Raw genomic sequence first — 17,783 nt, 5'->3', positions numbered from 1 at the left:
ACAGTAAAACTCGGTTAAAGCAAAGTCATAGGGACCGAAGGATTTACTTCGTTATATCCGTAATTCGCTATATCCGTATAACGAATTCGTAATAATAACTATAGCAAATTCACTACATACATGTATTCTTATACCAGACTATAATTTTTGCTATTTGAGGCTTAGAATGAAAATACATTACTTTGATACCTTTCAAAATTGGATTGTAAGTCGAAAACATTATTTGAAAATAGATCTTTCAAACTATTATGTTAAAGGGTAGTGCAAACTTTTTTAAACTGTAATGAAATTCGTTAAAAAAGTGTTAAATTTCGTGATAATTCACCTCTACGGGACTCAAAATCAGTTCGCTATATCCGTAAATTCGTTATATCCGAATTCGTTATATCCGTAAAAATTTGCAACGATTTGTGGAGAAGTTTACCGGGGACTCAAAAAGACTTCGCTATATCCGAGAATTCGCTATATCCGAGTTCGTACTAAACGAGTTTTACTGTAATTTCAGTTTACTTATAATTCATCTTTTTATTTATTCCAGAATTGAAATTTCGTAAACAATCAGAATATCTATCGCCTCATTAAATCCCCGTAGAAGTATACTATTTTACGTGTAAAACACACGCTAATGTAATATGTTAAAATCAGTACAATTCGGGCGGAATGTTTAACATCCAAATTAGTAAAACAAACCAAACATAACTCCTACAGGAGTAAAATTTAGAGAGTATTAAGGGATGTCCTTTATTAGAAAATTTTAATTTTATAATATTAATAGCTTAAAATATTGTTTAAAATGTAGTAATAAAGTAATATCTTCTTTAATTCTTTTTTAATTAGAATGTCCAAACGTTTACTGTAAGAGAAAATCCTGTGAAAACGAACGATGTCCGGGTTATCCAAATGCAGTCTGTGTGTGGGTCAATTATAATCTAAGAGTATATAAAACAAAGTACCGAGGACTCATTGGAATCGTGTTGGCTTGTTTCTCGAAGTATTCGTGGGTAGCACCCTCCTTACGAATTTATATCCTCGATGTAAACAAAGTTTGAAAGAGTCAATTTTCTGAATGAAACTGAAAGTCGACAAATCCAAGAAAATACACTCCCAGGAATAGGCAAAAAGCCGAACAATACACGAATCTATCTATCTATCTATCTATCTATCTATCTATCTATCTATCTATCTATCTATCTATCTATCTATCTATCTATCTATCTATCTACATGTATCTATCTACTGTTTACAGGCATATCTATCTATCTATCTATCTATCTATCTATCTATCTATCTATCTATCTATCTATCTATCTATCTATCTATCTATCTATCTATCGTTTTCATGCATATATATCTATCTATCTATCTATCTATCTATCTATCTATCTATCTATCTATCTATCTATCTATCTATCTATCTATCTATCCATCTATCTATCTATCTATCAATCTATCCATCTATCTATCTATCTATCTATCTATCTATCTATCTATCTATTGTTTACAGGCATATCTATCTATCTATCTATTTATCTATCTATCTATCTATCTATCTATCTATCTATCTATCTATCTATCTGCCCATGTCAATCTATCTGGCTGTACCAAGGCGAAGACGTCACTCATAATATTATGATTAAATAAAAATAAATCGATCCCATTATAAATGCTGAATTTTTTTTTTTTATTTTGAAGAAGAAAGATTTGTTCTTGAAGCATGCCTCAAATATAAACTTGTCAATGTATGCTGTGAGAATTAATATGGATTTTTTTATTAAATAAATATGTTATGAATATATGCCAATAGAAATTATTAATGTTATGAATATTACGTTTTTTTCTTCGAGACCTCTAGGTGTTTAATTGGACGCAATAACTTCTGAAAAAAAAGACAAACATGAAGAACATTTTATATTGCTAGAATACTCAGATTGGTTAGAATAATTTCAAAATAAATAAAAATAGTATTATGATGCCGCGTGCAATACCTTTCTTATGAACTTGAAACAAATTCAATATCTCAAAAATATGTATAAGGTATTTCAATAAGGAGTGTGTAATATTGAGAAACTGGTTAAAATGCATGTTGCTGAATAACATTGACTTTAAATTGTGTAATTTTTGCTAAACGGATCTATGATTATTTTAAGCAATATTCAGGTTCAGGATATAGAGTTTATTAAATTAAGAACACATGAACATTTAAAAAAATGTAAATTAAACATAAAATAAAACAATGATGAAAACACAGTAATGTATCAAAGTAATAGATAAATATTAAAACCAAGATAAAGTATTGTAATGAAGTAATTCATTTATGTCAATAAATATCTTCAAAGTTCTATGTCTGAAAGAAACAATATGATAATTATTGGAAAAAAACATTTAGGTAAAGAACATTAGTTTTATCATGTAAGAAAATATTTTAAAGGATATAATTTTACTATGACATTATGAAATTATTATGACTATGCCAGTGAATAAAAGCAACATTGCAGTGGATAAGAATGAAATCTTGAGTGTATATATGACCTTGAACATCACTGCAAATACAAACCAATATACTTTCACATATATGATGTTTTATCATGCTTAAAAATTATATAAACCGGAAAATAATGAAAATGAAATTGCGAAAATATCTATGATGACAAAAAGCGACTTTTTGAAAATCCAAACTTCAGTAACGACTTAATGATAAAGCTATTTAAAAATACATATCACCAAATTTCGTCTATGAAATAAAACACCACTCACTGCATGCTAATAATCATACTGGCATGCGACCAGTTCTCGCCGAGTACCATTTCTCGCCAGTGCATTGATACGTCATTTTATCAACACATAAATAATTTACGAAAAATGACGTAACAATGCACTGGCGAAAAATGGTACTTGACGAGAACTTGTCGCACGCTATTACAGTTTTACTATGAATCGTATACCTTTAATATATATATATATATATATATATATATATATATATATATATATATATATATATATATATATATATATATATATATATATATATATATATATATATATATATATATATATATATAATGAGGAAGATAAGAATTTATATACATTGATGTGGATTCTATGAAATAACGCAAGGATAATCAAAACAGGGTGAACACATATGGTATGATGAAACACGGAAATTTTTGATTTTTATAAATTATATATATATTTAGAAACACATGTACAAGCAATGCAATATTAACTGCTGATTACTCAGGTATAAACCTCAAATACACATGTATGTAGCTATATCTTAAGGTTGTAATACGGGTATCTATAACAACTTACCTTCAGTTCGCCCCGAACTTAAAAAAATCTTATTAAAATTCGTGTTACTAAGACAGAACAAGGATAACAGATATTGCGTGAAAAAACCCCACGATTTCCATTCATTTATCATGACTAAAAATAAGCAGAGAAAAAAAATTGATATAAAAAATGTTGATAGATTTCTCAGATTCCAAAAACTTTCCTTTGTTACACAGTGTGTTGTTTATACAACAAAAATGAACAATTGGTTTATATCTGCGTTATTGCGATTAAGAAATAGCAATATTTTAAGGATTTTTTTTTGTAAATCTTAAACCCATCTGCAATAACGTACAAATTGCTTATTTCTGGAAAGGCGTATCATAGAGAGACGGCTGGGCGACTTCTCCTAGCGCCTGATACGCTGAGTTATCTCTCTTAACATTAACGTAAGTATCAGGGTTGACGGCGGTGTGACCAAGATCACTTCTCTGTGGTTGATTGGTGACTTCGGTGAGCTCCTGGTATGCCGTATCGTCATCAACGTTGACGTCGTGACCAGTTGTAGATGGTGCAGTGTCTACAGGTTTGTTGTCCTTCGGTTGCTTCTGCTGATGGCACTTATAACATTGTTCGTGTTTGCATAATCTGGTGAAATATATATATATATATTTATATTCAATATAATTCATTAACAAAGCAATAGCAGTAAGCTAATATGAATGGAGATGATGATAAACATTCTAATTAAGTCCAAAGAGTTTGGTGATAAAAGAAGAGGGCATTACCGCTTTGTATAAATTCAATGTTTAAACATTTAATTACATAACACCATAGACCATTCATGTAAATAAAAGCTAGTGACACGGATCAAATAGATATCAATCTTTTTACATTAAAAGGAACACATTTATATACAGGAGATTGTGTAAGATTTCAAACATTGTACTTTTACTTGTAAAACAAAGGATTATTCAGATAATGACTTTATCCTTCACTGCTACTACTGTAAACGTACTACATTTGGCTGTGTATTCTATTTAGCGCTTTTGGCGGAATGCGGCTTCAGCTAAATCAAGTACATCACTTAATGCAATACATATATGTAAAAATAGTCACGTTCAAAAATACGCTAATTCAAATCTACGCCAACTTGTTTAAAAACTAATTTCCGCCAAATATCGTACACGCCAAATATAATACGTTTACAGTATTTTCCTTTCACATATTAAATACAAAAATCATCTTCAAACCTGATTAAAAAAGATATTTATGACAATGTTCATATAAAAGAACAACAAAAACTATATTCAGAAGAAAGTTGACATAAGATTTGTTAAAAAAACCATCATATGGCCTGGTTAAAGAAAGAGTATGTTAAAATTTTAACCATCTTCAATGAATAATTGCTGAGTTTATACAAGGTGTAACAGAATACTACCATATGACATGCCGAAACAAAGATTGTGCTAAATTTTAAGCATTTTCGAACAATAATGGCAGAGGAAACTGCGACGAAAATTTAATATTTTTATTGGTAAATTAAATTTTAAAAAACACCGTAGGAAAGTCTGACAAAAATAAACAGAAATCCTTAAAATAAACCTAAGACAGATATAAAACAGATAACTTCACCCATTAACACAGTTAGTATTTTATATAAAAAATCACTTCATGAACTTTTAGATTACTTTAACGCATTTTTGATTAATATGGCTTTTTGCACATTCATAAGCTTTGAATTTTATTTGATATTATTTGTATGTTATTCCAATGATCTTACCTTAAGGTGAGAAAAATGATAACGATGACACAGACGGCGAGCAATGCAGAAACACTGTAAGTAATCGAGGGATGGTCAGCTAGCTCTGCTGACGGTTGGAGACACTGTACTGTACACTGTACTGTAAGTAAAATTAAAAAATGAAAAAAATATCAGCATATAGTTAATAATTTGACGTCAAAATTTTAAAAAATTCTATATACATGTATTGATGCTTCCATTATATTAAAAGTTTATAATGTATTGCTGATAAAGTGCAAAATAAAACTACCTTTGTCACACTTTTCTCCTTGAAATCCTACAGCGCATCCTTCTGGGCATTTTCCAATCACGTGATGACATTGTTGTTTGTCAATGCAGTTACCACAAGTCAACGAACAAAGGAGTCCATACGTGTTGTTACTACAAGCTATCAAGAAAAATCTCAAAAGAAACACAAATGGTCATTTATAATAAATTAACAATTATCACGACATGTGTAAATTATAATTTCAATGTGTTTTAATCGATATATGACTTGACTTAAATATAAATCGTTATTGACCAAATATCACGATCTTCATTAGTATATACTTTTACAGAAACGCATAGGTCTTGAAAATAAAAGATTTGAGACTTTATTAAAATAAATAAATATTTTTTTTATATTGCTATTAGATTTAAAATATGATTCCTTCTGCAATTACCTTACTTTGATATTTTGGGAAATTTATTGATATTATAAAAGTTTTTTATTCTACATTTTGAAATTTATAATATGTTGTTTAGCGCGAAACATTAGTTAAAACAACGATGAATTGTAAATCAAAGTTTTTTTCTAACCTTCGGTGCAAGTATTTCCAATGTACCCTGGGTCACATCCAGTTACACATGTTCCGTTTATATGATGACATTGTTGGTGATTAAGACAGTGTCCACATGGCATGCTACAGTTCATACCGTAAAGCCCACCATCACATTCTATGAATAAAAAAGTCAATGCAATAAAAGCATGAATTTAGTATTTTTCGGTTTTTTTTTTGCTACTTCTTTTTTTTTATTTCTTTTATTTTGCATGAAGTATTGAAGAGTTCTACGGCAGAAAGAGACGAAAAAACTTAGTACTGTTTGTCCTTTACGTAGAAATAAAATGAACATCCTCGAGGTCTTATGTAAGTATATATTCTCCTTCGGCATCCAGTCACGTGGTGTCATGTGAGATATGCTTGCTAGTTCCCAGATCAGTTTTGCTGCTATTCCCAGTGCGAGCGCACGTGCTTTGGTTATAATTGTTATCGTGAAATTTAATTTACGCGGAATTTTACGTTGTGAAATATGACTGATTCGTTATTGCAAAGACTTGCTAAAGAATTGGAAGTTGACGAACATTTGGATATATCTACTGAGGTGGCAAATGCCCCGAGTAATCTCGGAAGTCCTCAAAAAACAAGTACTCCGATAAAGGAACAGCAATCTGTTCCGGAGTCATTAAGCAATTCGATAAAGTTTCTGATCGAATCACAACAAAGACAGTTTCAAGAATTTCAGTCTTTGGTGATTGAGGAAATCAAATCCACAAATGCGCGGATTGACACTTTTTGTGAGGAGCCCGCTACCAAGAAAAGAAAATCATCTAACGATGATATAGAGATAGATAATCTCTCTGTAGAAGGAAACTCTTCGCAGGATAGAGAGGAAACTAAGCCAGACGGTAATATTTCAATTTTGTCTAAACTTTCAGACAAATTCACTTCTTCCGAGAATCCTCGGCCCGAAAACTGTGATTTCCTCTCTACTCCGAGGGTTAATCCCGAAATTTGGAGAAAGATTTCAACGACTACGAGATCAAAGGATATTGAATTTCAGAAAACACAATCCTCTCTTCTCCGGGCTTTTGGACCAGTTGCGTATGTTCTGGAAAAACTGGTTGAAAAGGATCCAAAAGGCGAAAATGAGGAAATTTCACCGCTAATCGAAAGTCTAATGGATACCGTGGTTCTCCTTTCTATGGCTAATGATGACATGAATGAATATCGAAGGAACAACATCAAGCCTGATCTGCACACGGATTATAGATCCTTGTGTTCTAACCAGGTTCCGGTGACGGAAATGCTTTTTGGAGATAACATTGCCGATCAACTAAAATTGATTCAGGAAGCCAACAAAGTTGGAAAGAAAGTTGACAAATATCAATCGTCAGCAAAGCCTTTTTTAGGATCAAGGCCTTCTTGGACAAATGGATCCAAGAAGGGAAAGACGGGGTGGGGAAAACAAACCCGAGACAACACCCAGTCATCCGTATGGAACAAGGGCAGCAGTGTGCGGACCCCTTACAAAGCAAAGAAGTTCTAGACTCGCAGGTCAGTGCACACATTGCTGGTCGTATATCAAAGTATATAAAATACTGGCAAGAATTGACATCAGATACTTATATTCTTGATATTGTTAGAGGATATAAAATTGAATTTAGTGAAATTCCATATCAGACAAGGGCTAGACCCACAGTTGCTTGTAAGCGTGATTCAGAAATAATTGAAGATCTCATTCTTTCCTTCGAGAAGAAGGGCATAATTCGCAAAGCTAACCATTGTGATGATCAATTTATATCTACGGTTTTCACGGTACCAAAATCCGACGGATCCTTTAGACTTATTTTAAATCTTAAAGATCTCAATGAATTTGTTGTGTACAAACATTTCAAAATGGAACATTTTCAGTCTGTTTTAAATATTATGACTCAGAATTGTTACATGGCTAAGATCGATTTGAAAGACGCATACTACACGGTTAATGTGCACCACGAGTTTAGAAAATTTATGAGATTTATTTGGAAGGGCAATGTTATGGAATACACATGTCTGGCAATGGGACTAAGTTCGGCACCAAGAGTTTTTACAAAGTTGTTAAAGCCAGTATTTGCTTCGTTAAGATCAAAAGGATTTATCTTTGTAGTTTACATTGACGATGTGTATTTACAGGGTGCAACGTTTAAAGAATGTGCAGACAATGTGTTCTACACATGTGATCTTTTGAAAAAATTGGGATTTATCATACATGAAGAGAAGTCTATTTTTAAACCTACGCAGTCATTTGCATTTTTAAGATTTGAAATTAATTCTGTTGAAATGACAATAAGTCTGACTGATAAGAAGATAGCTACCTTGCGACAAAAGATTAAGTTTATTCAACAAAATTCGTACACAATTCGCAATATTTCAGAACTCTTGGGATTATTAACTGCTTATTCAGTGGCAATTCCTTACGGAATGTTGTTTTCTAAGACGATTGAAATTGAGAAGATTGAAGCATTGTCAAAGAGTTTTGGAAATTTTGATTCTGCTATGAAATTATCAGAGAGGGCTTATTATGATATGATGTGGTTTTATGACACTGTGTTGAACACTTGTGCTCCGATAAGACGTATTAATCCTCAAATTGAGTTATTCACGGATGCATCGTTATCCGGATGGGGCGCAGTATTACGTGATTCTAAAACTGGGGGTAATTGGACAGAATCAGAGGTTGCTTATGCCCCGAATATTAATTATTTAGAATTGTACGCAGTCTTTTTAGGACTGAAGAGTTTTTTATCAATTCTTTGTGGAAAACATATAAAGATTCATATTGACAATTCAACTGCTGTTGCTTGTATCAATCATTTCGGGTCAACAAGATCTTCAAAATGTAATGATTTTACAAGAAAAATTTGGCTATTAGCTAAAGCTAACGACATATGGATTTCAGCGGCTTATTTGCCGGGTAAAGATAACATTGAGGCAGATTTTGAGAGTCGGAAAATTAGAGACGACACAGAATGGATGTTGAATTCAAATATATTTGATGCATTGTGTAAAAGATTATTTTTTCCAAGTGTTGATTTATTTGCATCTCGTATAAACACTCAGTTAAAAAACTATGTTTCGTGGAATCCTGACCCAGGATCTTTAGCTTTTGATGCATTCACAATTAATTGGCAACAGTTTTCTACCATTTATGCATTTCCTCCTTTCAGCATTATAGACAGAGTGTTACAGAAAATAAAGCAAGACAGGGCCGAAGGAATTTTAATTGTTCCGTGTCGGGAAACACAGTTATGGTTTCCGGTGCTAATGAGGATGTGTGTAGCTCCGCCAATAAAGATTCCGAACAGCTCAAAGACATTGAAGTTACCGAATCGGCTGTCTGCGATTCACTCGCTTCACAACAAACTCCACCTCCTCGCTTGTCATGTGTCCGGCAATAATACGAGGGACGCGGTTTATCAGAGGAATCAGTTTCAATCATTATGAAGTCCTGGCGAAGGTCTACTCATAAACAGTATGGCATTTATATAAACAAATGGTTTCAGTTCATAGATGGGAAAATTGATCGATCTGATAAAGTTTCTGTGAACTTGGTAATTGAATATTTAACTTCACTTCATAAATCAGGACTTAGTTATAGTGCGTTAAATACAGCAAGGAGTGCTTTATCTTCCTTTGTCTGTTTAGATGATGACTCGAATTTAGGGTAACATTCGTTAGTCAAAAGATTTATGAGAGGAGTGTTTAACATAAATCCCAGTTTCCCACGTTATTCCAGTACATGGGATGTTAGACAAGTGTTAGATTATTTAGTTAGTTTAGGCAAAAACCGACACATGTCATTATTAAGTTTATCAATGAAATTGGTCATGCTATTGGCCTTAGTTTCAGGACAAAGACTGCAGACATTGAAAGCGTTAAACATTGAGTTTATGACTGTCAATGAGAATTGTTCTGTAATAATTTTTGATGTTAAGGAATTAATGAAACAGAGCAGACCAGGTTTTCATTTGAAACCTCTTCAATTTAAGCATTATGTAGATAATCCTTGTATTTGTGTTGTTTCTTGTATTTTAGATTATTTAGATAGAACAAAGGTGTTTAGAAATAATGTTTCTCAATTGTTAATTTCAACTCAAAAGCCGTATAAAGCGGTATCTACTGATACTTTAGCTAGGTGGCTTAAGTTGTGTTTACAGAACGCCAAGATAGATACTGATATCTATAAGGCGCACAGCACTCGGGCGGCATCTTCGAGTGCAGCGAAATCATCAGGTGTTCCGATTACTACGATCATGGACAGTGTTGGTTGGACATCTGCTCAGACTTTTGCGAAATATTATGACAAAAACATTGAAAGTGATGTTTGTTTTTCTTCAGGAATTTTGTCAAAAATGAAGAAGTAGTCGCATTGTATAAATAAATATTGTAATTGTCTTGGAAGTACGTTTTTACTTTATCCTTTAATCATGTATCAATCGACTTTAAAGTCTCACATGACACCACGTGACTGGATGCCGAAGGAGAATTGATAAATTAAAGGAGACTTACTTGTAAGGCGAACTTTGATTGAAATTCTCCGAGACATTCAGGAACGTGGGGGCAGGTGCCCGACCCTGTCCCACCCTTATATAAGTTTTGTTATTAATTTGCAATTTATTCAAATTATTATTCAGTTTTCGATTGATCACATGATTCTTTAAATACTGATCTGGGAACTAGCAAGCATATCTCACCTGCCCCCACGTTCCTGAATGCCTCGGAGAATTTCAATCAAAGTTCGCCTTACAAGTAAGTCTCCTTTAATTTATCAATTATGCCTTCAAATTACACATTTGAAACCAGTCGTATATCAATATCTTGTCCTGTATTATTTATTTCTGACTTGAAATAAAATAAAAACCCCGAAAGCTTTGAATAACTCCGCATGAAATAAGTTGCAAGACTCCATTGTCATTATAGGCAAGTTCACTTTAAGAAAATACATAAAAACTTAATATGGTATACCGAGAATTAATCCGCTTGTCTTATTTTCGCCCCTTTTGCTCTCAGTAGAATAATTAAGACTGAACGAATTAAAAACAATGTTTGAATAACTGTGATAATATAAGGGTAGTAAGGAACTTAAGACTGGACGAAACCATTTTTAAGAGTAGAAGGACAAAAATAACACAGAACGAAAATAAAACTAAATACAGTAAATCAGATCAAAAACCTTGTTATCGAATGTGCGACATAAATAATATAAAATATTTACATTTATAAGAGTTTAAATAGCGGATATAATGTTAATTTGATCTTTATGTCTTACTTATGTTTAGTAGTGTTTAGCTGAATTATTAATGTATATTCAGCATTATCTATTCTATTATAGTTTTGTTCTGATATTTATTTTCTAACTTTTATTGTCATTATTACAGTTTCAGATTATACAGCGTGTCTTGTAGGTATTTGAGTGTTTTGGTTGGCGCATTTTGATAAAAAAAATTTTCATAAGGACTTTAAATGAAAACTATTTTAATCATATAAGGCCAATATATATTCTCAAGAAATACATTTGTAATTCATTACGCTGCGAAATTGTTAGACTAAAATCATCCGGAAAAAACAGCTGATCGAATACGTAAATACAAAAAAAATATCAAAGCTTGTAAAATGCTCTATATACAGATATGCTGCATTGAGATTTTACGCGACCAGCTAATTGTAAGGTTATAAGACTCTTTTTCTATCATGTTGGCTAGCTTAAGCGCAAAAAAATGATCAAATCGACAATACAACTAGACATTCAATACAATAAGTCACCTTATAATAAACATTTTTGCCATCTTGAGATTCGTTGACTTGATTTTTTTTTCGAGTTTTACTATTCAATTGCTTTAAATACGAATGGAAAAGGATAATGAAGAAAGTAAAAGTGTGTATATGTATGTGTCTATCTCTGTGTTTGTTTCAGACAATATAAATTTCATACTTGCTGCTTACAGGCATTAGGCAGTGTCATAACTTTAATACTTATGTTTATTAATTGAATAACCTAATAGCCTAATGACTGATTACAATACATACCTTCTGTACAATATGTCCCCTTCCATCCCGGGTGACATCCCTGATCACAAATTCCAGAAGATTTGTTACAGCTGTGGCACTGAATAGGACACACTCGAATACAGTTTTCTCCAAAATATCCATCCTGGCACTCTACAGAAGAAATACGAAGGAGGTAATCATTTAGAGCAATGACCATTATTGTCTGTTATTTGAATCTCGGAAGTAACACCATTGACAATTGATACCTTCTATGCATTTTGAGCCCATGAAGCCACTCATGCACCCATTAAAACACGTTCCATTCAAGTGATGACACTGCTCATTTTTTAAACACTTCCCGCACGGCACACTGCATTTCCATTCTCCATAAAAATGGTTATCACAAACTGAAATGCATATCGTCAAAATCATTTATCTTAAATTCTCTCCTGCTATTTAAAAGTTTCATTATAAACATATTGTTATATAGAAAATTTACATTTAGGAAAATGAAAGCATAACTTTCTAGATAATATCATTATTACTTGTTTCACAAATATCATTATTACTTGTTTCACAAAAGTCGCCCTTCCATCCTGGTTTACAGCCGTATTTACAGACACCCGAGGTCTTATCACAACTTTTGCACGTTTCGTTGCATGATTCACGACAGTTTGGACCAAAATAACCATCAGGGCATTCTACAAAAAGTAAACAGGGAAAATTAGTGTAGATAAAATGACACAAATTTGTTTAAGTAAAGTTTTCTCAACAATAGGTGTAAATTTCAAATGTAACATTTTTGTTGGACAATTTAGATAAGTGAAAGGCCTTGCGTTGTACGTGTTACTTCCACAAGTGAGTGGTGGATAACCCTTGGAAACGGAATCATTTGTTTTTTAACTATTAACAAAACGGTAAAACAATTGGCTGTATAAAAACATTTAAACTTACTTAAGTTAATCTACCCTAGTTTGAAGTCCTATCGTTCACATAAACGGAGCTTAAGTTGCGCTGTTGGAGACCTTACGGCGCTGTCAGGGCTCTGTCACCGGAGCTGTGTCCTCACGGCGGTCCCACTGCGTCCTTAAATAATGTAAAACGCCAAAACGCCAAGGTAAACTCAGTAGAGTCTTCTACAGCGCCATAACAACGCAACGGCATCGTTGCAGTGGGATCGCCTTGAACATTTTAGAACGCCATGCGACGGCGCGCACTTTGATTATGCACAAAGTACGCACCCCGTCTCTGCGTTCTGATAAACACGTCGTAGAAGCGGAGGGGGTTGCCGTGACAGCGCCGTAAGGTCTCCAACAGCGCAACTAAAGCTCCGTTGGTGCGCTCAAGAAACGCAGCTAATCGCAGTGTAGACGTAGAAATGTCAATTGCGCTTGCACAGAGATCTCAAGCTCTTTGATATCTCACTACGTCTCTATTGCGCTCTCACTGCGCATCCACAGCGTTTGAACAAGTTGTGTTTCATTTGGCTGTGTTTACACAGCGACCCAAAGAGTTGTTGCTGTGTTCATCGCGCTCTCTTTACGTTTCTTCTGCGTTTGTTAGCGTTTGTACCGCACTCCCACGGCGTTTCTAGTGCGTTGTCATCCAGACCACGAAAACTCCAACATTGGCTATTGTACAATTTTTCCTGAATTTTCCTTGCGATCCTACGGCGATGCATGAATTTTACAACGCAATGAACACGCCGCTGGAACGCAACTTGGTGTGACAGGGCCTTTTTCAGACATAAGAATGTGATATCACCAGGAAGTTCAAACGTTTATTGTTGTTACTTCTCTTAATAGATGTTTTTTCTGCATTTTGTCTAAAGCTGACATGAATTCATAAATATGCATTATTTCCCTTTTATCTCTGACTACCGCCATATAAGTTGTCGATTTCTATTGTTCTGCTCATCGCTACACACCCACTATATAAGGCCGAGATCACTGTTCATGCTTTACCGCATTCAGGAATTTCATACACCCGAACACGTTACCTTGGACGAAGAGACTTGTAAAAACGCGTTTTGAACAAAACTAATATGACAAACACTGCACTGGCAAGATATATCCAATAAACGACGAAACAAGACAGGCTGAAATACAGGCGCAGATACTTCGAAAATTCCTCGATAATTGTAGACCGTTCTCCTGTGTATTACATCGCACATGCGCAAACCACACACTGTGGCAGATCGAGCAATGTCAATTATCGCATGGATTTTAGAAACGGGGCGTTTTTGTAGGAACGGATGCTAACGTTTTTACTTTTTTGGATTTACTATCATTTAGCTACTGTGTTGGATGTAGTGTCGCCGGGGTTTTCAAGAATATGCAGGCGTTATGCACTCTGTATGAACGACACACGTGTTCGATATGCATGCGAAGTAAGGCAGCACTGTCTGTACAAAATAATACGGATACCTTGGACATCTATTCAAAGAATAAATAAATATTGCATTTCATTGACTGTTGTTTTCTTTATTCTTTATTACTACATTTTGCTACAATGTGTACTTCATGCATTTAGAAGTCCGTGCAACGTGAATGCCTCGGTCGGAAAGCAGCCGACCGTAACTTTCTCAACCGGTATATATACCCCAGTGGCAGTAGAGGAGCGATCGAAACTAATATGGCGACCAAATGCTTTTATGAATTCATGTCAGCTTTATTATAACCACGTATACAATACCTGTGTCGCACTTGGAGCCGTTAAACCCACTGGCGCATCCACCCGTGCAATGTCCGTATACCTGGTGACACCGTGTATTGTTCATACATTTTCCACATTGTAGACTGCAATTGGCTCCGTAGAAATTGCCATCGCATTCTAGGATTAAAAAAAAATAATGATATGTATTCTTATGCAAACCTGAAAAACACATAACGCCACAAAACATTTGCATTTTATAGTTAAAGAACACATTACAATGCTCATTAAGCATCGTTGCATAATGAAAACGGGTATAATTGTGTTTACGCTGAACGAAATTCATCAAATTTCTAAATGTGCTTTCTTGATATTTGCAGGCATCTCTTCTGTAGAATATTATGTAAACTCACCATTTCAAAGAAACCTTTGTTTGTTACATGTACCAATAATCCTTTCATCACCAAATTTGCACTTCATTTAATTTCATGAATAGTAACGACAATAGAATCCATAATAATTTTTGTTTTGCCTCGGACTAGAATGTCTCGACGTCATTGGATGAATTACGTCACGTGATTGCCTTATAGATTTCTTGACACGGCGAGCGTCCAAATTTATACGGCAACATGGCGGACGTAACGTTATTTGAGCTTATTTTTATCACAAACGTTCAACCATACCTATACTTTTTAAGCCCCAAAATATTTAGAGTGACTCCCCCTTTGCCCGTGACGTAAAAAAAGATCCTATATACACTGTAAAATGACATCCAGGTTTGCACAGACGACTGACGAGAAAGGTACAAGATTAGATAATAAGATATGAATTTAATTGGTACTTATTATCTTTTGTTGTTTACATATCAAATTTAGGGTCCTCGACAAAACAAAACACTTATTAGGTTTGTTACTGACTGTTTACAGAAATTTGTGGTGTCGTTAAAGTCCATAGAAGGCTCGGCTCCGCCTTGCCTTCTATGGACTTGACCGACCCCACAAATTTCTGTAAACAGTCAGTAACAAACCGAATAAGTAATAGTATTGTACGAATATGCATACGAATATAATCTACAGTTGTCTATGCAACAAAAGTACATAATTCTACTGAAATCTGGGTTGATAAATTACCGTTTTCACAATAGTGTCCTTTCCAACCGGGATGACATCCACTGTCACAGATTCCAGTAACTATGTCACAGGTTATACACGTCCTGTTGCATTTTTCCTGACAGTTACGACCGAATGTGTTCTTTGAGCACTCTAGAAAAAAAAATCAAAACGACAAAATATTTATATCTTTAAAACAAAGCATTAACTGTTCATTTTTAATAGTCGCTGATGTTTAAATTATAGAATTTAATTTTTCTGATAATCTGAGAAGTAACAAGAAATAATACTAATTTAGCAAGTGTTTATATGTTTATATGAGTGTATCATAGAATATAAATTTGTTACTTTCTGCTTATAGAAATAAACTATAATAAATATACATCTGTGTAATTATATTTAGACGAAGAAATCCTTATCATAATTCTAAATATACCATTTTAAAAATACGCCAAATTCAATAAACATTGTTACAAGCAATATGAATTTTAATATTGCAAACTTTATAATGATAGAGTAATTTTAAGCTAAACATATTTACTTGTTTTCTGATAATAAAAAAAATGCTGCATAAATTTGTGAGATTTCTCTAAAACATCGATCCAGCACGTTAAGCAACATATAGAGTAAAATACGGTTATAGCGAACACGCTTAAAATGAATTGACGCTTACAACAAAGTGATGATTTTCATTCCACATGACTATAAAATATGTTGTGAACTTGACGGATATAACAAATTTCGCTTATAACGTAGTAAAATAATCACCCGTCCGTGGAACTTCGTTGTAAGCGTCTGTACGTTGAAATAATATAAACATAATCTGTGCTTACGTTGCATGCATTCTGTGCCTTGGTACCCTCTGTCACACCCATCCACACAGGTTCCATTTATGTGATGACACGATGAATTATTGTAACAGTGTCCACATTGCCTGCCGCAGTTCTTACCAAAACGGAAATCATCACACTCTGAAATATTAATTGCCATGAAAACGGCTAGTTAAATATACTTTAATGAAGGAATATAAAAATGTGTAAATTTCGGTTCAATGTTGCCCAATTTGGAGATAAGAGAACTAGTCTTACTAAAAAAACCAGTAAAAACTTTTTTCAAAGAAAATTGTAAAATTTATTCATGGATAAGCATGTAGTTTCTTTATCTACAAAGGCTCATAATCTTTTTTTTAATACATAGTTTTCACTACATAGTTCATTCTACAAACTGTGGTCCGATTTTCCGGATCACTACACTTATCTTGTCCTAATCCATTAAAACCCTTTTAAAAAACAATAAGGTCGTTTTCAGAAAGCTTTTACATAGATAAGCTTAAAAACTAAGCGTTGTTCAGTTGATTATGAAAAAAATGTTATCTTTATGTTTAATTGAAGAATATACAATAAATATATCATAAACTGTAACAGAAATCTCATCTGCAAAAATACTGTTTATCTCAATACCAGTATCACATTTGGTGCCTTGATACCCCTTATCACACCCATTAGTGCAAGTTCCATCAATATGACTGCACTTCTCGTTGTCCTCACAGTTTCCACATGAAAAACTGCAATTTTCACCGTACTTATAGTCATCGCATTCTGAAATGTATATAAACAATATTGTAAATTTTCAGCTAAAACAGTTTAATTCCATTGTAGAGCTTTAAATCCCATTTGTTAGCTTATAAGTCGTCTTTATTTCACTTGGAACGAATTATAATTTACACTGTTAAACACGCTGCAACAATAAATAATTGCGATGACTTATTAAGAACACGTTCAATAATATTTCTCTCTATTTTAAACAAGCATTTTTTTATGAAAGTTCAATTATACATGTAATCATGGGCCAAATTTTTCAAAAAAATTCTGATTCAACATTATTTAAATCCTTTGAAATATATTAAACAAAAAAATCAATATTATTTATAGTTTAAAAGATATGTTTCGCTACATGAAATAATTTCTAAACTTAGCTATTTTTACAAATCTAAATTAATAACGTTTGCAGTCTTTAAAGTATTTTCTAATTTCAATGCATGATCTTTAATCAGAGTAAGTGATTCTCTGATTGAAAATGTTACCCTCAATTTTGAGGCTTATCCTAAAATCAAAGGCCGGAACGGCCACAAAAGCGTCGAGCTGACATGTTCTT

General features: G+C 33.3%; 2 protein-coding genes across 2 annotated transcripts in view; one reads left to right on the top strand and one right to left on the bottom strand.

Moving 5' to 3' along the window:
• Nucleotides 1-3,059: 3,059 nt before the first annotated feature.
• LOC105337738 (multiple epidermal growth factor-like domains protein 10) overlaps nucleotides 3,060-17,783 on the bottom strand; it is a 35,109-nt gene continuing 20,385 nt past the window's right edge. The window contains exons 14-24 of the mRNA XM_066069692.1: nucleotides 17,090-17,227; nucleotides 16,463-16,600; nucleotides 15,651-15,782; nucleotides 14,563-14,700; nucleotides 12,438-12,569; nucleotides 12,135-12,275; nucleotides 11,908-12,039; nucleotides 5,879-6,016; nucleotides 5,328-5,465; nucleotides 5,057-5,177; nucleotides 3,060-3,921 (exon numbers count right to left, since the gene is read on the bottom strand). Of these exons, the coding sequence (XP_065925764.1) occupies nucleotides 3,636-3,921; nucleotides 5,057-5,177; nucleotides 5,328-5,465; nucleotides 5,879-6,016; nucleotides 11,908-12,039; nucleotides 12,135-12,275; nucleotides 12,438-12,569; nucleotides 14,563-14,700; nucleotides 15,651-15,782; nucleotides 16,463-16,600; nucleotides 17,090-17,227 (1,634 nt within the window). The 3' untranslated portion in view covers nucleotides 3,060-3,635. The remainder of the gene's footprint in view (nucleotides 3,922-5,056; nucleotides 5,178-5,327; nucleotides 5,466-5,878; nucleotides 6,017-11,907; nucleotides 12,040-12,134; nucleotides 12,276-12,437; nucleotides 12,570-14,562; nucleotides 14,701-15,650; nucleotides 15,783-16,462; nucleotides 16,601-17,089; nucleotides 17,228-17,783) is intronic.
• On the top strand, nucleotides 6,371-10,218 carry LOC117687560 (uncharacterized). Its single transcript, XM_066078167.1, has 2 exons — nucleotides 6,371-7,395; nucleotides 9,048-10,218. The coding sequence occupies exon 1, from the start codon at nucleotides 6,371-6,373 to the stop codon at nucleotides 7,385-7,387; it is 1,017 nt and encodes a 338-aa protein (XP_065934239.1). The 3' UTR covers nucleotides 7,388-7,395; nucleotides 9,048-10,218.

Source organism: Magallana gigas, chromosome 1 (assembly GCF_963853765.1).
Source record: "Magallana gigas chromosome 1, xbMagGiga1.1, whole genome shotgun sequence".
In the NCBI taxonomy this organism is placed as follows: Eukaryota; Metazoa; Mollusca; class Bivalvia; order Ostreida; family Ostreidae; genus Magallana; species Magallana gigas.
Note: the sequence above shows the minus strand (reverse complement) of the source record. Positions and strands in the feature narration are given on the sequence as shown.